At 42.0% G+C, this 21,909-nt stretch overlaps 1 protein-coding gene across 2 annotated transcripts; it reads left to right on the forward strand.

Annotated features, from left to right (window-relative positions):
• The first annotated feature begins 82 nt into the window (after positions 1-82).
• On the forward strand, positions 83-21,627 carry parga (poly (ADP-ribose) glycohydrolase a). Of its 2 annotated transcripts, none has more exons than XM_086122700.1 (18): positions 83-715; positions 1,292-1,357; positions 1,437-2,006; positions 2,714-2,855; positions 3,034-3,156; positions 3,240-3,320; positions 3,889-3,963; positions 7,289-7,381; positions 8,495-8,649; positions 11,004-11,083; positions 11,167-11,227; positions 11,578-11,653; positions 13,134-13,281; positions 15,870-15,948; positions 16,055-16,163; positions 16,317-16,422; positions 18,027-18,155; positions 19,042-21,627. In XM_086122700.1, the coding sequence occupies exons 2-18, from the start codon at positions 1,329-1,331 to the stop codon at positions 19,221-19,223; spliced, it is 2,238 nt and encodes a 745-aa protein (XP_085978826.1). In that variant the 5' UTR covers positions 83-715; positions 1,292-1,328; the 3' UTR covers positions 19,224-21,627. The 2 variants fall into 2 exon arrangements, with proteins under 2 accessions (XP_085978826.1, XP_085978827.1); XM_086122701.1 differs by having other exon boundaries at positions 1,295-1,357.
• Positions 21,628-21,909: the final 282 nt, after the last annotated feature.

Raw genomic sequence — 21,909 nt, forward strand, 5'->3', positions numbered from 1 at the left:
TTTCCCAGGCTTATGTTCTGTCTATGGAATGTAATATGCCAATATCTCACACATCTTCTGTTTGTGTTGTCTTTTTAAAATTTCATTTTAGCCTATTCCCTTTTACATAACATACATTAAACTAGTGTAAAATGTTTTCCCATTAAATCAGGTTTAGTAAATTAATTTAAGGCATACAGTCTAGTAATCCGTCATTTTGTCATGGAGAAAATTTGGCAAGCTGTACAGCGATAATCCACAGAGACTGTTGACATTAGTCTACAGTCCCTGAGCCACACAAGTCACTGTTTAAAAATAAAAAAGCACGAAAAAATACGTTAGGCAGCGAAGCCATGAAAGAGGAACCTTGTTGTAGCGAGGGACTACTGTAATACATGAACCTGACGGCATCAGATTGAGCCGCTGTCGTGATTTGCGCTTTTTCGTGCTTTCAGACCTTGTTACGACAAAAACTCATTTGCGGCTCAGTCGCTAGGTTACCGCCGTTTGGTCCCACCTTTGTTCCAAATAAAACTGTTTTGATTGGTCTCGCTTTCTCTTGCCGTTAAGCGACATCGGCTGTCGCGTTGCCATGTCAATAAAGCGGAATCTGGACACTATTTTTAGTGTAGTATTTTGAGAAATACGCGACGAAACTCTTTGTAAAATTCCGTATTGAAAAAAAAACTAGTTAATGCATCGAGGCAAGGAATAAAGACCTGCGAGGGGCATGCTTGTAAGTTGTTTCTCTTCATTTTTAACAGCGCTGACTAGCTCGTCGCGGCTGCTTTGCTAGCCAATAAACGCCAAACAACTAAATTAGCATTTTCAATATTAACATTTTGAATGTTAAATTACCCCTAGCTCGAGATTTATCTACGTTAAGGTTTGATACCAAGTACACTTCGCCACCGAGAAACCGTTATCTAACCGAAAATTATTTCCTCAACGTTGTTTTTTTTAGCTCAAAAATAATAATGCAAACAAATGACATTAAATATGCTGTTTTAAGATAAATCCTATCAATAAAAGATTAGAAATGACATCTGTCTTTGTGTAGCTAGAAAATGTTGCAAAAAAACTGAACACCCGTTGTATGACATTTGCCTTTCAACTCCTTGTTAGACAGCAATTTATACAGTATGTGCCGAAACGTTTAACACTCGGACATGAGCATTGAAAGGTTCCACAGTTCTCATTAGGTTCATCCTTAAATTTAACCCCAAAAGCTCAATGACCATAACTTTTTGTGAATCGTGTGTGTGTGTGTGCACGGATCCGTAGTAACCGCAGATTTTATTTACTTTTTAAGTAGCGTTCATCCACTTGCCTTGTCTGACCGCTCCAAAATGGATGCAGAAATGGATTCTCAGAGAAGGTAAATAAAAAAAACACTTGTGATATTTGAGTCGATGCACTGCTGATTCTTTTCTTCTCGTGTTTTGTTTGTGTTCCAGTGTGACTGGTGACAGCCAATCTGAATGCAGATCTGATGAGCTCTTCTGCAGAACCCCGGAACAAGACGGAGACGTTCTTTTATGGGGAGACACGGCCTCTCAGACTTTAATGGACTGCGGGTCTTTAAGCGGGTTCAGCGATCCTGCTCTTGCAAACATTCGAAGTAGTCCAGCCCCTGCTCAGTGTTCGAATGGACAAAAATCAAAGAGGCCCAGTTCTCCCGGCCCTCACCCGGTGAAAGCGACCTGTGTCACCGTACACTCACCCAATCCTAAACCCACCTGCTGCGCGAGTCCGCGGAAGGGCCCATCACCCGACGACGTGGAGATGCAAAGTCCCAACAGCCCCGTAAATAAAACCCTGCTCGTCAACAGCTCGGCAGGAGATGGTGCCGCTTGTGTCGAAGAGTGTGCAGAGGCCTTGGGAGACAAATCTCAGCACTTTGTTTCAGAGCTCGACTCCGCATGTTCGGCCGCAGTAACCGGAGATTCTGTGCTGGCAGATTGTAGCGATTTATCGGATGTAAGCCAGGAATTGATTACCAACCAATCAGGTGCTACTTGTGAAAGGTATGACATTTCTGGAAAGTTTCTGGTAAATTTCAAAGCGAAGCTCAACTGGGGAATTTTTTGAAATACAGTGAACCTTCGCATATTTGTGTTTTGGCATTTATGAATTTGCCTATTGGTTTAATACATTAAAAAAAAATTTAGAACCTACCAACTGTTATGAGCTGATAATCTTGTCTTTTCAATATTTTTGTGCTCAGGCCAAAGCAATTAAAGGCAAGGCAAGTTAGCTTTATTTATTTTGCACATTTCAGACACAAGGCAGCTCAATGCGCTTCACATAATTAAAAATATAACATTTAAAAGCATAAATACTCGACATTGAGAAAAAGCATCTTTTTTAGCCGGGCCTTAAAAACATGCACGTTTGGGGCCGACTTCATTTCTGTTGGCAGCTAATTCCATTTGTGTGCAGTATAACAGCTAGCTGCTACTTCACCAGGTTAACTTTTGACCCTGGCCTCCACTAATTGACCCAGAGTCTGCAGACCTCATAGCACTACTGGGTGTAGATTTCATTCACATTTCTTTTGTATATTCAGGATCAATACAAATGATATATAGACTAGTAGCAGGACTTTTTTTTAAGTTCGACTTTTCAGCCAAAGTCTTGAGTATCATCAGGTTGCTTCTTGGTGGTGGTGTTGGATTTAATTTATCCATTGTGCTTCTTCACCTTCATTTGCGATGTCATGTTTTGTTGGCAGTCCTTGCAGTGTTCCATCCCCTATGCATGCCGTGACCAGAGGATGGCTGGGGACCCCCATAGATGAGCTGAACAGGATGCCCCAATGTGCTCCCCCTTTGTCTCACCTGAAAGCCATACCTAACCACACCGTCACAGTAAGGGTGAGGGAACCATCTACCGGTAATCACTTCTGTTTTCAAGCCATATATTCCAAGTCTTATCCTAGGCCCTTGTTTTTTTTTTTGTCCTCCCCCTCCTGCTAACACGAAGTACGATAATCCAACAGCTCTCCGACAACTGTCCCTGAGAATACATCATGTGTGTTTGTCAATGTTACAGACAGATCTCCTCAGAGAGGGAGAGGTGCCTGTCCCGTACCCCGGCAAGTTCAAAGACGCGTGGGATGACGTGTCCGTCAAGATGTCTTGCTCTGAGAAGAATCTGTTTCCACTGGAGACGGAGGTCCGAGATGCACGCGGTTTTCCGTCATTAATTAAAGCTTAAGTTGGAGTCGTAACATTGATAGCAAAACAAATATGTCGTAGGATGGAGGCGGTGTCCAGAGTCGGTGGGAATTAATCCACTCGGCCTTGCAAGGAGGGTTCAAGAGTTCTCTGGATGTGAGGGTAAGTCAGACTTATTTCAGTAGTTCAATTGAAAACATGAAACTGGTATGTTTTCCTGATTCATTAAAAGCTGAGGAAAGTGTTGCGCTTTTCAAAAGGCGAAATTCCTACTTAACGTTTATATGGAAAATCATCTCTCTGTTGACTAGAACTGCTGAAATACGTTTCCTCAATATTCATATTTATTCCGATGTACTTGCGATTCAGACATTTCAGTTCCCCACTTAATGAACCAAACTTAATAATCGTGCGTCCTCGCCACATGACCCTGAACTATATTTTAATATATCTTTTGTGTATCTTATGCATGATTGTTTTTAGATCGTTGAAGCAGACGAGATCCACCGTAATTTTGATCGTAATTTCCGTCTCACTAAAATAATTGCAGTTTGTCCTTTCGAGAGTGTTGCGATATCCACAAGGTGGCAGTCTTTGCAAAAATATCACCCTACAGTTCATCTCCTCTTGCTTGTGGTCCCTTGTCCCACAGTGCCTTTCATCTATGCATTATTTTTATTCAATTCTGCTGTGCTGACATATGACACGCGACTGACTTTTGCCTCATTAGGATGCTATCTTGAGATACAACACAGCCCATGCGAAGAAATGGGACTTCACCGCCCTCAACCTTCTTTGCACAGAGGTGAGCTGCATGCTTGAATAAGCGAAACAAAAGTTTTTGCTTCCCACCAAATATGCCAGAAGCACATCATCTTCTTGTGAGAGCTTCTCTAGCAGTTCCCGTTATTGCAAGTTATTGCTGGCATGGTGATCCTAATGGAGAAATTCAGATTTTACTACACTTTTGAATCGCATTTAACGCATTTCGCCGTCCGCGCTACAAATATGGACCTTTCTTAATGGTCTTTTTAAAATTTCTGCTCCTTGGACTAATGTCTCCGTGCGAGGCGGAGCTTGAGCGATCGATTGGCTGCATGAGCCACTTTATTGCTTCACCCAATTTCATTAAAAGGGTCCATCCCATTTGAAAATTATACTAAGTAAGGCCTTCAAAGTTGCCCTTCCACTGACTTTGGCCTCCATTCTAACATAAGCGAGGCTTTCATTTGCATTCGATTTCGGAGAAAAAAAAAAGTGCTGCTAAAGCGTTTTACAAAAGCTTACAAGAGAGCATGTAAGCTACAAAATTAAGGCACATCATCAGAACATAAACTTCAAAACTGGCTTTTTGTGGTAGTTTATAGTATTTAAAGGAAGCAAGCTTTGATTTAAAGCTAAAACTCACTTTGGGTTTGATTCAGCCACGTCGGTCACGTCACATTTTTTTAAGCATCCTTTTGTTCTTGAAGGTTTTTACAGTATTCTCACGATGATGCCCTCACACACGGAGAAAGGAGAGCCACAGTAATAGATTCCGATTCATTGAGCAGTGAGAACAGAAAAACAAAAACACAAATGAGCACACCCTCCAGGCGCGGCATCTGAAAGGCACACCCTTTATTGTGTATTTTATGCTCGGAATATCATTTTCGTTGTTTTCAAAAAGAGATTTTTTTTTTTTTTTAATGTCTTTCTTTATTGTGGCTTTTTACTTGTTGCTTTTGGGTCTATAACGCATTCCCCATTATAAATGGAGTTATATACTGCGTTGCTCAGATAACAACATTCAATTTATTCAATTTAACGAACATTCATGACGCACTGAATAATTGTCCCGCCATACTACAGCCAAGCTCCACTGATTGACACTCCCCTCGTGGCTGTAGGAGAGAAGATTAAAAAAAAAAAAAAAAAAATCATATAAATTGGGATGAGTCTGTAAATTGTCTTTGTGTTTCTCCCCTGCCAAATGAAACTGTCACAGTGTCACTTTCTGATAAATGTCTGAGGGCCCAAGAATGGAAGCGGTCCAGGGCTTCAGTACAGCCGATACCCCGAGGGAGTACACAAACATTTGTGCTTTATCAAGCATTTCCGACTGGTGTTTGTCACACGCTATCACTTATTGTCGTTCTGACCCCGCACATCTGTTGTTGACGAAAAAGAAATCCATTCACTGCGGATTTTGATATCATGACACAATATTGGTTGTGTGATGTAAAAAGTCAAAGTTAGGATTTGCATCAGTACAGTATATGGGGGAAGAAAAATTAGCAAAATCTCTGCCTGGAAGCCTCACAGTGATCATTTTACTCCACAGACTATGTCACTGTAGACTCAGGCACCACTTTGTGTTGAAATAAGTTGACGAGCCAAGAGGAAAGCGTGCGCATAAGACATAATGTACCAAGTGTTGGATCATTAAAAAAGTGGAAGCACAACTAACGAATGTACTACAGTGGCACGTCTAGAATTGCCAACACAAGCTATACATTTTGCACCACAAATGCACATTTGTTTTTTTTCTGTTTGCTTTTTTAAATCACAATTGATGGTACAATCGATAGAATAATTGATTCCAATAACACTTGATGACTGCAGGCGCGATTAGCTACTTTTATAGATATCCTGAGATGTTGACATTAAACGTTGGACGAACAATTCTAAGGCTGCAATGAACAACTTCACACCACTCGGAACGCTTGTTTTGAAATCGGATGAACATAAAAGTCAACTCGATTTTTTTTTTTTTTAATGGGTTGTGTCACTTTAATCCACTGCCAGAATAACTTGATTCAGTTAATATGTAACAAGATCATGTGTGGAAACCTTCGCTCTCCTCCTACAGCCCGAGCGATACCATTTATGGTCAGCAGCTATAGCTTGTGTGGGAGATCATATTTCTACCTTCTGCCACATCGACCATCTATTAGTCCCAGGGGAGCGTTTTATGATGCCTGCCAGCTCATTACTTCTGACAGCGTTTAGTCAGACCTGCCCTGCTGCCATATACAGTAAACGCTCCCCGGACAAATTGCCCAACGAAGACCTCTGCGGTGAAAATCAAGCCACCGTGCCTCTCTATCTCGCCGATTGGTCATTTGCATTCGCTCCAGAAAGTCCATTTAATCAGCCGCTCCGCTTACCTTGATAGAATAAGCCACGTGATTGATAAGGGTGACATTTGAAGCCAATACGCTCATAAGTGATTGGTTTGTAAATCTGGGCTGTATGACGGAGTGAGTGTGTTTATTTTCGAGGGAATTGCTGAGGCAAGCTGGAGGCTGAAGTACGTGGCTGCTCCCTTTCCTGATTGACTGAGTTGTTCCATTTTGCGACGCTCATCGTGAATTGTGTCGAATGACGTCCGCTTGGTCTTTCATCCCAGCTACAGTACTTGTTGTCACGCCTCCCCGGGGACGTCCGTCAAGCTTTTTATAAACCCTCCTGTTGGATCCTGAGGGTTTTCCTACCTGGAGAACATGATGGGAAGACGACTAATTAACCGTAGAAGCTTGACGCTGGTCGTGACTTTTGCCATCTGAAGAAGCAGCAGCCGATCTGATTCTTCTAACTTCCCACAAGTCTCTCACCGTCAATTTTAGGCTGCTAGCTCTTAATCAAACACGTCTTGTGACAAAGTCCTCCAGATAGCTTCAACTTCTTCAGTGGCTTCACAGCATCTGTTCTCTGTGTTTCGTTGCCGAAGCGAAGCGCAAAATTGGCCCCGGGACAACATCAACTTGTGTTATTGTTATTGATGTTTTGTTGAGAACCGAGACGACTGTTATATTGGCAGCAGGGTATTGGGTCGTGAACATGGATTGCTTTTCAAACTTTTTCTGACTTTCCGTCAAGCCGCTGGCGATGCCTCGGCTGATTAAAAAAAAAAAAAGAAAGATGAACAAAAAAAAGCACCTTTTCAAAATTATGATACACCAAAATGTAAAGGTTCTCGACTTAATAAATACATAGCACCAGTCAAAGCCACTCATCAGAAATTGTATTCATTCAGAAAGAAGAACATACCAGAGCATTAGATCAGGGCAAAATATAAGCACGTATTATTTGGCAGACCTTGAATTGAATTTGCATACTTAACAATGCGATCCTATTTCATCCTTCAGTGTCTGGAGCATTGCGAGGTTCAGCACCTTTACGAGGCCGTGCTGCCTTCCATGGTCAAACTGGCACTCAGTGCTCCGCGCCTCTGCACTATGGTACGTGCTGCACTCTTAATATATATATATATATATATATATATATATATATATATATATATATTTCACCCTGTTCGGAATTCTTCCCCCAAAAAATGTTGCTTCGTATGATGGAATTCAGACCGGAATGATATTTGAAAATCAACTTGATTTCAGGGAACATTGTCATTCAGATATGATCTTAATTTTTAAAAGGGTAGAAATGAAGGCATTGTGATGCCCTTGCATGTGGGCAAGGTGAGCCGCAATCGCTGATGCACTTTGAGCACTTTATTGAACGGGACAAACAGTCAAACATGCAAATACGAAATGAGAACACTTGCAAGGATTCCATCTCCTCCACGCACTTGGACACGCCCCTTCGAGGCACACAGGCAACACACTAATCCTACAGTTGATACACTAATGACACTTTATGAAACCGGTTCGTTTTTGTACGGTTTATCGTTCTATACGAGACAATGCTGTTTTCATTTATCAAAAACAATTGGCTTGACGTATTCAACGAATTAAACGTAGGACAAGGGACAACTGAAAATTACGTCCAATAATATTTATCATCAACATTCTGCGTTAAGCCAAGCTGATCTTTTCGATTATTGAGACAAACCAGGGTTGCAATTTCTAACCTGTCACTATGCTAACTTGTCACGACAGGAAAGAATCCTTCTTCCCAGAGGTTTGTTAATGAAAAATTCGTCTGTCGCCGCTTCGTCCGTCTCAGGCCAGATGTTCAGCCTCGTGTTATTATTAGAGCTGCTATTGATCCGCTAACCGGGGCAGTCCTGGGAGGCTCTTTTGCTCTAATCAGCCAAGACAAACGAGACTCCGTGTCTGACTGCGAAAGAACATGGGCGAGCGTAGGAAAACACAGACCTTAATTACTTCTTCCCATTTATTTAATGGAATCCTCCGTGTGTCCTGCTTGTTATATGGCCGTACTAATCATCCCCTCCCATCAGCCTTAGAGCCACGCGATCAAACTTGCATCACCTTGTATGTATCTTCAGTGTCCCCCCTTGGACTGCTCCCCCCTTCTGATCTGTCCGTCATTTCTATTGACATAATCCTCACAGTCTCCCCCTTTTTTTGGGGGGGGGGTTCTTTCCCCAGCCAATTCCCCTGCTGAAGTCACGGATGAACCATTCCTTAACCATGTCTCAGGAGCAAATCGCATGTCTTCTGGCTAACGCCTTCTTCTGCACGTTCCCGCGACGCAACTCCCGCAAGTCGGAATACTGCAACTATCCCGAGATCAACTTCTACAGGTGAAGGCACCTTCCATTAAATCCTTGGCTTCTTTTGCTTCATCCCCCGCGCAGGCCTTTAAAATTGTTAATCCTGATGTGGTTTCTTCCATCCTCAGGGTCGCTGATTGGGGGAAAAAAAATGTATTAATGAGCTCGATCAACATATTACAACCTGCTCCAAATTCTGAGCTCTTCAATTTACAAGCCATCACTCGGGTTATATTTTTGCATTGTCTTGGGAGCGAATATTTCCATAAGGGGGCACTAGTGCCTTAAAAAAACTCCAGTAGTTGAGTCATTTCACAACTGTGTCCCAATATTACACCACAGAGACAAATAACGTTTGGTTTCAATTCAGCGGCCTACTCATCAGTTTTTCATGTGCGCAGAATGTTCTTGGAAATGTGGGACTCTTTAAACCAAGCTCAGGCTTCTGTCTCACTAATTGTGGGAGTCCGCAGCCGCCGCTCCTTGGGATCATCCGGAAAGGATAATTGGCAGTAAATTATTTTTGTTACGTTGCACTCTTATCTGTCTGTAGTTTCTCTTCATTTAGAAAAAGCTTTTATATGACCTGCCGTTTTGTTTATAAATACTATATGCATACGCAATACGTTATGTGGGATATGAGTCATTCATAAACAAGCACGGTTGGCTCTTTAAATGATATGTGGTTCGTAGCCATGTTGTAATCCCGTTAAAATGCCATCTGTCTTATTTTATTCACAACCGCCTCCTTACCTGGTGGACATAGTCCAGGTTTTGCCACAACTCAATTTTGCCCTCGTCTCTTTGAGGAGCCATCTTCCTTGTCAGTGACATGGTTAATAACATCCGGTCTGTTTGTCTTTTTGCCTCATGAAGTTGCAAGGAGTTGGACAAACATCAAGATGTAAAGCAGTATCGTGTTTTTAGGGGCATCCCAGCAGTGGGAATCTTGTTTAAATTCCATGAAGTTCATGCCTCTGAACACAAAACATGAGTAATTTGAAACGACAGCGTATTTTTCCGTTCACCCATTCTGGGAATACGCTGCGGTTTCTTTTGTGTTTGACTTTTTTATGGCAGTTTTGAATTACATTTTCTCAAACAAGGGCCGGCCTCAGTAATGGGTTACGCAATACTTTTAAGAGCGGAAGACGCTTTCGAGGCCAACTTTTCTATCAGACCAAATGGCCTGTCTAAATGAGGCGCTTCCTTTTACCCAAACATAGTTCCGTCGTATTGAGATGTCGAAGGTTGGTGGCAAAGTAACACATTTATATTATCCTGAGCACAAGAACAGCAAAGGGAGGAGCTTTTCAGCAAATCAATGGAGGAGAGCGTTGAATAGGTGAAGTAGTATCGAATTTACAAATATTCGGGGAGCACAGTACACTTCAAGTAAAATGGTACTTATATTTGATATAAGTTAGTTATATCTGCAGTTCTGCATAGTTCAATGACAATAACGGCTTTCTGTTCAATTCTGTTTTATAAACTTTTTATGATGGCCTTGGTTTTGGGGACAGACGTTTATATTTCCAGTGCTCCAATAGGAAGCATAGTTTAAAAAAAAAAACAAGTTATTAGCATATGCACTGATTCCAGTTTATATTTGAGTTTTATTAGCGGTCTGTCCTGAGGGGTTTCAGTGGTATTGTTCGGTGTCTTGACCCGTTATCTGAATCTTTATCCTCCGATCCCAGTCATTTGTGCAAGAAGGGTTTTTTGTTTGCTTGTTTGCCCCCCCCCCCCCCCCCCCACGCACCCGATGTTAGCAGCAGGCTAAACGAAGACGCTTGCTTGCAGATACTTTGGGCCCCCACCTTCACTATCAGCATTACTTCCTGCAGCATATACCAAGCCGAATTTGTGAGACGATCAGACAAGACAAGCAGCGCAGTCCAAAATGGACGCCGGATCGTTATTGCCCCCCCACCGCCCCTCCACCCCCGGCTCCATTCCACGCTTATAATTGAGGGAGTGTCCATCACTTTGCTTATTGGCTACAGTGGCGCTCCGTCTTGGACAGGCAGCGCGGCAAGCAATCTGCTGATTGCTTTTTTGGCAGAACTGTCGAGGTTTGTCCTCGTTAAGTGATGGATATGTTGGAGAGGGGAGAACGGAACGCTCTTCAGCTGCTGTTTTTCCCCGCTTGAGAAGGAAATGATGTGGGAAAACAATTTGGTATCCAAACTGACATTCTCTTTTTTTGTGTGTTATCAAAGAAGTAAATATGAAGTTGGCTGTTTCATTTACAAAAATAACTTATCGGACTGTCAGAAACTGCCACGCTTACTGTTTTTATCAGCTATGGTTGACAGAAAAAAAAAGAAGCTATGGGTCTCCTCTAAGATGGCTATTTGGTTGAAACAACACTTTATCCGCAGGTTATTTGAAGGCTCTTCACCACGAAAAATTGAGAAGTTGAAAACCCTCATCTGCTACTTTAGGAGAGTTTCGCAGAACAGTAAGCATCAGGAAATCACAATACCCCCCCCCTCCCCCAAAAGAAAATAGAATTGAATGAACACGTTTATTGTTGTCTTTTAGGACCAAAGGGCCTCGTGACATTCACAAGACAAACGATGAGCACGCTTCCAACCTGGGAGAAGTATAACTTTTTTTTTTTTTTTTTTTTTTTTTAATAGAAACACCCCAGAAAACTAACATTTTTATTGTATTTTGACTATGAATGGAATTTGAGAGTCCCGGTATGTTGTCAGCAGTTTAGAGATTGAAAACAATAGTGATTTTTACAGACACATACCATGGCAAAAAAATAAAATAAAATTTCAAGCGCAGTCCATCCATATTCGGACAAATGTACAATAGAATTTGTAATTAGTGATAATGAAATATAGCCGAGCTAATCATGTGTGACTTGACGATTATTACTTGAATGCAATAGTGTGATTTGCAAATAACTCTGTGATTGAAAAGTGTCCTTTTTCTTTGTTCAAGCTGCCAGACTCAGCTGACACGCTTACATATCACTTGCGAGGGGACAATCGAGGATGACGGTTACGGGATGCTGCAGGTTTGAAATACGTTTTAACGTCAGATCTACCCAGTTTTTGCACGGAGGTTTGTCACCTTTCAGCTTAACGAAAGCACTTACCGGTTGATGGCCATTAGCGCTTCACATGAAATGCGGTTATGCACCCCTCGTGTCTGGTGCAATGGATTCACTCTTTTTGCCACTCCTCTCATTGGTCTCGGCATAGCAAGTGTATTTTAACTCTTTGCCTGACAGCTCAAGTATCCACATGAGTCGCTCAGAGACGTATAAGGGGGCATAGCAAAGACCGTGGGGTACGGAAAAAGAGATTTGCATTGGGGAGGGAAGAAAAAAAAAAGGATGACTCGGGTGAGGCATCTTACTGGGGCAACGCTGCGCGGGTTCACGACTCCCCGCAGGTGTACAGACGCCTCCTTCAACTTGCGGCTCTGTGCCGAGGTTTTGATCGGGCAGCGTCGGCTGTCATTCTGTCAGAGGAGGTGAGATTGAAGGATGAGGAGGGGTGTAGACTTGGGGTGAACGAGGTGAGGAGAACCGGTTCAAAACCCACGCGGGTTGGAAACGCACTCGCTGTCACGGGGGATTGATGCGGCCGTGGGCCAGTGAGCAGGACCCTCCCTCTGACAGACATGTTTGAATAGCAGCGTTTCCATTCAAATGTGCTGTCCTCTCTTATTCTTGTGCTGCCAGTGGGTCGGCGCACATGGCATCATATCAAAAAGATCTGTAGTTGTTTGGAAAAATTGCGTGAATTCTTTGGACTTTTTGCCCTAGATAAAATTTGATATGTTTGTCTCATCTAAATAATGCTGCACAAATATTCACAGTTCGATGCTAATGACTTCTCCAAAAACTCATCTTAGTTGACGACTTGAAAACCAATCATTGTGATGAGAATGGAGGTGTTGGCTAAAGTTGGACAAATAGTTTTGAGCATACAATTCTCAAGAAGCATTGCCCAATGTGAACCTTACGGCACACAGAAGAGCTCGAAAATTAAGGGTTGCAAACTTGACACAAAGTTGGAAAGGGTCACAAAAGTATGTGGACAAGCCTTGATGAGATTTGCCTTTTGTGTAACTCGGATCACATTTTGCAAAAATGCAGGTCATTCTAAAGGTTTTATTTTATTATTTTTTAATTTTTTTCCACGATATTGCTCTGTTTACCATTCATTTCAGCGTTATGAGTTTTTATGGATCAAACATGCGTGATCTTGCTTCCTCATTTGATTATTCCCCAAACAGGAAGCAAGCATGTGAGCTTTATCTGGATTAAATGAGCACGGTGGGTGGCAGGAAATAAGGACATACTAATTGAGTCGTTTATCTCCATAACTGGAAGTTCAATCTCACTGTTCAGCCCGACCGTATTGAATAGACAAGACTGTATCCATTTTGCTTTTTATTTTTTTTTATTTTTTAATGTAAGGAGAAGAAAAGCTTTTGCGACTGTGCCGTTGAGTAATAAAATGTCCTTTTTTCTTCCCCCTCACAAGGTGGACTTTGCAAACCGATTCGTAGGTGGCGGCGTCACGGGACATGGCCTGGTCCAAGAAGAGATCCGGTTCATCATCAACCCCGAACTCATTGTTTCCCGTCTCTTCACTGAAGCACTGGAGTACAACGAATGCCTCATTATTACAGGTAAAAGGTCATAGGACTGGCTATGATAGATGACCCGATTTATTTGGAGGGAGGGGGGCATACAGTGTAAGAACAAAACTTTAGAAAACATAACATTTAAAAAAAAAACCTTAATTGTAAGTATGGGAACAGCACAGTTCATAATCTAGATTTAAAAGCAATTACACTTTATTCCTTCATATTATTCACTCTTGGAATACGCAACAGAGAAAAAAAAGAGCTTTTTAAGGGTCATTTTGAATGGGCGTCTTAATATTTATATTTTTTGATCAGGCTTATTTTTTCCAATTGTGCACAAAATAATGTTTATAGTTGTTTTATAAGTACATAAAACAGGAAACACCTTCATATACTCCCCTTAAGGGTGGATTATTTCTAGCTGTGCCGCAGGATAAGCATATTTGTGCCGATTTCCACAAAAGGGTGCTGAGGTAGATGCAGACAGACGACGACACTCGGGTCCAGCGATGTCACCAAACACACGCACACACACACACACACACACACACACACAGACCGCTTAATTCTCTGCCGTCAATGTAAAAATCGACTTTTATCTTAACTAGGCGCGGCCAGCGACACAGTGGCGCCGCCCTGTCTTCTTCGGGACATTCATCTCTTTTCCGAGTCACCTTCAGTTGTTCGTCACCGTCCTCCTCCGAGCCTCAGACCATTCCCACCTCCCTCCCTCTATCCCTCCTCCTCCTCCTCCTCCTCTCCACTTAACTTTATTAAATTTGGACAGAAAGGAATTTATAACCGCACTAAGGTCATCGCTCCACTAATGGAATGGGCCAGTTACGCCATAGATTCATTAAAAACCTTGGACAATATTCTTTGCACGCATGCAGGCTTTCCTATGATTCTCAATCTAGACTCTTAATCTTGTTTTTTTTGGGGGGGGGGGGGGGTGTCCAGACATTTGTACACACCTCTCTCCTCTGATCATATTCTTCACAACCGCGGGTCTTCTTGTACGTTTTCAATGTGACGTCGGTATTCCTCCACGGGGGTGTTGTCGGACCGGAAGGTAGAGAGAGAGGAGCACCCACGATGTAATCTGGTGATGGGAACCTTTTATGGCAGGATGCTGTAAAGAGGTCCCGGAGAGTTTCCGGTACAAATGACATCAAGGTGATTGGAGAGGGCAAGCAGCTCTTGTCTGTTGATAAAGGGAAGGATGAGCAGCTTGTTCCTGGAAGATTAAGTTGCTTGTTTTGTGGAAATGAATGCTTCTTTCTTCTCACTGGACTTTTTAAGAGCGTCTTGGCGATGAAAATTTTCAATTGTAGCACGGTTGTTGTTTCACACCCTGCCTCCAATCACAGCCCCCCCCGCCCCCTTTGGAAAAGTTCTCACAACGAGCCATCCCCCCCCCCCCCCCCCATGTGTTTGAAATAAAATCAATGGAAAGAAATGAGAATGCGGCGATTTAAGTAACTGAAACGTTGCTCTTGAAACTCAACTTTTTCCATTTGTAAGGAAGGTTAAATGCTAATTACGGCCCCTGACTGTTGAAGTACCTCACACTCGATTGTAGCATACGTCTGAAGGAACCGTGTTTCTGCCAGTGGCTGCCAGGTTAGAATTAATCAACAATCAACTGCTCACAATCAACCGAATCGTTCAAAACCAATCGACCTGACTTTATGCCCATAATAGATTACGGTAATACTCGCGCCACGGTAACTGTCATTTACTGCTTGTGTTACATGTTCAAAGGGGGCTCACGATAGTAGCTTCTTCCATTTGAACCGTTTCTGCCTATTACGAGTGGAAGCTTTTTATTTCAACCCCAAAGTAGATTACTGATGAAATCAGAGGCTTTTATTGATGGCCATGCGATCCTTGCTGATACTGCGTACGCACTGAATTCGATTTGAAAAGACAAGGCCCTGAAACACATTTAGGCCCACGTTGTGTGCGCTCAAATATTTATGTATTGGTGACATTTTAGGGCTGCCTCTCAAATATGACGCTTCCAAGATGCTTTTTTATGGAATTTTGGGAAAGACTGTGGAGTGTGACTCGAGGAGAAATTGCTTAGACATTTGTACAGCGGTCAAGGTCCACTGTTGTGTTTATCAACAATCAACTTCACACAATCGACTTGATCAAAATGGTCATTTATTTGTTTGAATAGCATGCATATCGCTTGTGATAGCGCTACAGTCATACCTCGTTTTTCGACCATAATCCGTTACAGAAAGCTGCTCGAAAAGCGATTTGTTCAAAATCCGAAGCTATTTTATTAGCCCATGATTAGGGGCTAATACACTTTGCAGAAATAACATAAAAACAGTCAGATTTGCATAAATCACAACAAACACGTCTGCTCACAATGAACGCCACACGAGGAAGCGTCACTTCCTCATGTCGAGAGGACTCAAATGGCATATTCGGGTTTGTTCAGTTTGGTGGAAAAACGGGTTTCGGTCGTAATCCGAGGTGAATTTTCTGGTCGAAATTTGATTTGGTCGATAACAGACACGTTCGAAAACCGAGGTTTGACTGAGGTTTGTTGCGAACGACTTAAACTGAAAGACACAAATTCTGTTTCCCTGGTATGCTTTTTTTTTTTTGTGTAGGTGCTGAGCGGTACAGTCGATATTCTGGCTATGCTGAAACATATAAGTGGGACGAGTGCTACAAGGATGAGACTCCGAGGTAGTCTTTCGCTCTTACCCTGATAGTTTGGATTACCCATTGTCAGCCCAGTTACCTGTTCAAACGACTGGGGGTTTGAAATCAAAGTCTCTCTCTTTCATCCAAGGGACGACTGGCAGAGACGGTGTACAGAGATTGTGGCCATTGATGCTCTGAAATACAAAAACTTCCTGGAGCAATTTCTGCCTGAAAAGATGACGAGAGAGCTCAACAAGGTGAGAAAAATGCATTTTTATTTCGGCGCAAACAGATTGGCCCTCGTATTAAGGTTACATCAAAATCTTAGATTTATGTAAAAGGATCTTTTTGCGGGACCTCATGATCCTCTTTCCTGCTAAAGCTTCGGTTCCTCCCGCTTCTCTTTCCAGGCATACTGTGGATTCTTCCGAAATAATGCCAACAGAAAGCACTTGTCCGCAATAGCCACTGGCAACTGGGGCTGCGGCGCTTTCGGCGGAGACACGAGACTCAAAGGTACCATTCGATCAAAGCAGAAATGTGTTGTTCGGTTGTTGTTGACGATAAAGACGAAGGCAACCATTTTATGTCTTTGATATTTGAACAAATGAGCTGCATCAACAATACAGTTGTTAACTGGGAAATACTTGACGAACTAGCTTAATAGGCTAATGGGTATTAGCATCAATGTGATGGTTGTCATAAACCTTCAAACGACTGCAACTTTAGCATACATGGAGCAGCAGCACTTTTTTTTAAGCACTACAAAACACGTGACCCTCTCAAACCCGCCTCGCTCAATTCGTCGCTGGCCCGTGTGTCAGTCATCCGTTTCTTCCCACCCTTTTATCGATCTGCTGACACACGTTTACACTTTCCATTAAATCGCCGATTGATTACAGGCAACGGAGTCCATAAATCGCATCCTCTGCGGACTCGCGCTACATCACTCTTCATAAGCGAGGGCCCACTTACTGTCCCGGGGAAGACTTAACACCGAACATTTTCTCCCAATTGCTAATGGTCAAATGTGACACCGTTGGAGCAACATATGTTCAGTTCCCACTCAAAGAATGAACCGAGTAACATCATCACGGATCCATGTGCTTGCTATGCATCAAAAACTTTCATATGTATTAAGAAGCAGTTTACAGACATCCTTTTTTTTTAATGTCTGCTGAATCCCGCACCCATTAGCTTTGGAATTAGCTTAGCGTTTTATGTCCACCTCCTCTGACATGAGCCTGAGGTATATTTTCGCGGTAAAGATTATAGCCCTTTTCATAATGATGTTTTGAGTCCTGCTTTCATTAATCTGGAGTTAATAGCCAGGCTGTTAAATATTTAACGGTCCTAATTTGCTATAAGACGGAAGGCCTCGACTAGTGGGCTTCCGGGCTGAAGGCATCCCTCGTTTTGGATCATTGACCAATTGCTACCAAGCTCTCATAATTTTAGTCAGCTATGGCTGAACAATATGGCCTGAAAGTAAAATCACCCCCCCCCCCCCCCCCCCCACACACACACATCTGATTTCTGATTCTGATTGATTCTTATTTCACTCGAAAAAAATAAAAGGTTTTCATGTCTCATCTTAAAAGCAAATGACAAATGTTATTAAAAATACAATTTTTCCCTCCCCTCAAGGGTCTATTTGTCCTGAGAACAAACATTGTACAAAATTTTAATGCAAATATACATAGAGTTAACCTCCAGAGTAAGAATATAAATTGTTTAAAAGTGCTTCCAAATGGCCCCTTTCACACACTACCAGGATTAAAAGGTGCTGCTGCTTAAACAAAACGAACTTCAGCCTCTGAAAGATTAAACAACATCCTTCAAACAGTACACAGCAATCCAGATAAGTGCCAGGTAGTTTTTAATTCAAATTCTGACCAGGAAAAGACGTGAGGTATGCCCTTACACTGAAAACCAAAATACATAAGTTATTTAAGGGGAAAGAAAAAAAATTACTGAATTGATCTATTAATTGCCCAGCCCGATTTTAGTTTGTCATTCCTTCGTTAACTGAAGTCATCTCCAAATACGACAGAACGATGCAAGTTGGCCGCCGTCGGCCCGGCTTTCCCTTTCAGCCATCTCGCTTTCTCTTTCATTAGCGCTGATTCAGCTGATGGCAGCAGCAGAGGCGGGAAGGGACGTGGCGTACTTCACCTTCGGAGATGCTCTGCTCATGCGAGATGTTCACAACATGCACACTTTCTTGACTGAGAAACAAGTCACCGTGGGTAAGGCTGAACCCCTTTTTTTTTTTTTTTTTTTTCCTTAAAGCTATAAATAGCCTCGAGCGTCGAACAGGTCATAACGTACAATTTTTTTTTCCATTCGGACAGGCAAATTACGCCTCTAAAGTATTGAAACTTCAGATAGTATTTTGCTTTGTGTGACAATTTTTTTGAAATATCAGGGATCCATATGAGAAGGAAAAACGTTTCGGAAATCGAAACAAATGCGAGCTTGGACCAGCATTCTGCGAAGATCCAGCATGGTTTGTTCAACTGACATTCCACTGCATTTCATTAAATCCAGCGCCCGCCTGTAATGGAGCTCTTATAGTAGAGTATGCAATAAATAGGACTTGGGACGATATTAGCCACGATTGAGCTGGTGAAGATCGAGAGGCTTGTCCTTGCTGTCACGATTAGCGCGCCAGTATACGAGGGGAAAAAAAAAGGCAGCCCGTGTACATGCTAAGTTATTACACCTCACAGGCCATGTCTTTTCCTTGGGCCCATCCATTTAGCGTCAGAGTGGATTACTGGTGACCCCAGCACCCCCCCCCCCCCCCCACTCCCCCTCACTTTTCATTTTTTTCTCCCGCTGACATTTATTGAAGCCTTTCAGAGAAATTCCCCTCCGGCTATCCATTTCCTAAAGTGGAGCTGCAGAGACGCACCAGCACGAGCGCAAACTGGCTTTCATTTAATGTTTTTTTTTTTTTTTGTGGCATAATCTTATCCTCTCTCGGTCGTTTTTTCACTCTCAACCTGTTTGTTCTCTTTGTATCTGTCACCCAAAAACCTCTCCTTACTTGTCTGAACATGTGCCATGTCTCCCCCCGCCCCCCTCCCATTCCCCCCTCCTCCCATTTCCATCCTTGCCGTCCCTTTCCAGGGAGGCTGTACGGCCTTTTGAACCAATACTCCAATTCGGTTTGCAAGAACTGCCGCACCAGGAGACCCGATGTCAGCCTATACGATTTCATCTACCGGAAGGTCTCTTCCCCTACGACCACTGATGCCTTGGACTCTGCTAAGGACTCTGGGATGTCCCCTATAAAATCTGATTCTCATTAAAAAAAAAACAACCCAAAAATCCCAAACTCCCCTCCTCCAGGTTGAGAAACCTCAGTTGTGTGCTTACAATCACTCTTCCAAGTGCACCTCAATAATTAAAATATTGCAGAAAACATTTATTTCAGTAGTTCAATTAATATGAACCACAGGCTTTCTTTCTTTTTCTCCCATCACTCTGTTAAACCTCAGTGACTATAGTCAGTAGAGATGATGGATGGATGGATGGATAAAGAAATATAAAAATCCATCTCAAAACTATTACAGTTAGCGTAATAGCATAATTGCCCAAGGCAATAAAATAAACATATGTGCTCCCAACATTTTTTTTTGTCTGTTGAGATTTGTTATCCAGATCATTGTAATCTGCAAAGGTTAAAATCAAGGCAAATTGACTCTGAATAGTAAATTTCTTTGTTACTTTATTTTCCGAAAACTTAAAAAAAAAAAAAAAGACCCAGGCAATCATAACGAGAATCAAAATTCAGTCCAGCCCACATCATGCAGGAAGTGGCCTTCTGAAATTGTGTTGAATAACTCTGAATAATATATGTTTCACTTTTCCAATGAAACTACTGAAATAAATGAACTTTTTAGCAATATCCTCATCGATTGAGATGCACCTGTACCCTTTAAGTTTGTGATTCCTCCAACACGCAAACTACCAAAACACAGCCTTGCCTTTCTTGCTGGTGGTGAGTGTATTGCAAGAGCCTTGTCGTCGTCACCCCATGTGGTGAAATGTCTGCAGTTCATAGCAATAGAAAATCCTTGTTGCTGTTCGGCCTTTTTGACCATGCAAACGTGGGTCGTGGAATGTGCAAGTTTTCATTCCCGTACGGTTGATGACAAGACACCCTAACGTTGTTTTTCCACTACAAAGTACCGGCTAGGTTAAGCTCTAAGTAGCTCTACTCGCCTCAGTTTGAGGACGGGAACTGCAAAAAATAAAAAATTGCAATGAATGCATTGGGCCTTCATACATGCTAGTGACCTGCTAGCATAAAACAGCAATGGATAAAAATGAAACGAATTTTTCGAACTCTGAGCCGCGCAGATGTATGGAGACGAGGGATGCAACAATATCAAAATATGGAACGATAGCTTCACGGTTTTGAGACCATGGTACACTATTATTGTGGTATTGTGCCCCCCCACCCAAAAAAAAACATGGGGTAAAAAAAAAAATACTGTATATATATATATAATATGGAAAATGAAGTGCCAGGAATATTAAAAAAAAAGCTCTTACTGTAATGCTCAGAATTTTCAAGTGCAAAGAGGCGGTGCAGGAACATTGAGTGTTTCAAGTCATGAGCAAATGTAAAGAAAAAGAAACTTTATTCTGAGTGTCTTCTTTTAAAAAAAAAAAAAAGGTGATGTAAACCTTCAGTGTCACAATTGGAAAACCATGTTCAGTTTATTGCCTTTAAACTTTTAACTGACAATGTAAACCGATTTCAACAAGAATTAAAAAAAAATCTGTTCCGTGTCCCTTCAAATTGTTTCAAAAATTGAAAAACGTGAACAAAACCTTTTCTTTCTGACGCAAATAATTATTCGCCGATGTGTCACGCTGTTGTTGTATAGCGCCAACTACTGCCTAGGAGGACTTATAAATGTCACATTTTCTTCGCCTTAAATATTAGAGGCTGGTATCAGCAATCTCCATGACTACCCGATCCCCCAAAATAGGCTTGATATCGGCCCGATTCAAAACCTGGTATCGGTGCTAGCTAGCCCATCCCTCAACGATTTTGAGAAATAATCTTACAGCGATTAAATTTTTCCCTCATTATTGCAATTATATATTTCACAAACACAAGCAAGAACTTGTATGGCTACTTGAGCCGAGTAGGATTGGAAAAGATCCATACGATCTTTGATACGATCAAATATTCTCCACATGCATGTTTGTGGACACTTCATCCAAGATTTGGTGATGCTCCATTGTTGTCAGTATGATCTTCTCTTTTCTCTATTTTAGCGAAAGTGGCCGCTAAAGAGGCAGAGAGTGACTGAGAGTGACTGCGCTGTAGTCCATGCATGGGTAACATACCGTATATCTGATCAAATACTCTACACATATATGCTGCTCTTTTATATCTTTGTTGGACGTTCTTTATTTATACAGCACAACAGACTATTATTATTATTATTGTTTAAAGAAAAAAAAACCACCCTCCCCACCTTATATTCAAAGTGAGGGACTCAAGAAGAATTGCACGTTGTTTTTCCACAACATTTACGATTGACTGTCAATGATGCAGGGACAATATTTAATGATGCTTTGGTTACATTATCCGGTGACGATTGTCAATGTATCGCATAGCAATGTAACTGTAGGTTTCTCGGTTGCACTCGTTTCATTATGGTTTCTTAATTAAAACATAACCCTGCTCAAGTCTCCGCTGTGTACGTGAATTATTCATGGGCTCATTGAGAAACGACAAAAGTTTTATCGCCGACTTTTCAAAGCCTACCTCGGCATCGCCGATCCGTCACTTGAATCGATCAAAATCATGCATTATTGAATGAATGACGTGGAATGTGATGGATTTCCGTGAGGCCCTCGCGCGTGCCCACAGCTACCCACGGCAAATTCAATTGGGCCTTCATACATGCTTTATTAGATTAATTAGGCTTCCTAAGTACCCTCACGACTTGGAAATCCATAAACGGTACCGAG

This window comes from Hippocampus guttulatus, chromosome 10, assembly GCF_054856545.1.
Source record: "Hippocampus guttulatus isolate MCC_2025c chromosome 10, RoL_Hgut_1.0, whole genome shotgun sequence".
NCBI classification, from domain to species: Eukaryota; Metazoa; Chordata; class Actinopteri; order Syngnathiformes; family Syngnathidae; genus Hippocampus; species Hippocampus guttulatus.

Bases quoted from the DNA above. Each gene is read 5' to 3' on its own strand.
- parga (XM_086122700.1), top strand. From the start codon at position 1,329: ATGGATGCAGAAATGGATTCTCAGAGAAG. The intron at 11,654-13,133 runs GTTTGAAATACG...CCCCCTCACAAG, and splicing joins ACGGTTACGGGATGCTGCAG to GTGGACTTTGCAAACCGATT. The intron at 18,156-19,041 runs GTAAGGCTGAAC...GTCCCTTTCCAG, and splicing joins TGAGAAACAAGTCACCGTGG to GGAGGCTGTACGGCCTTTTG.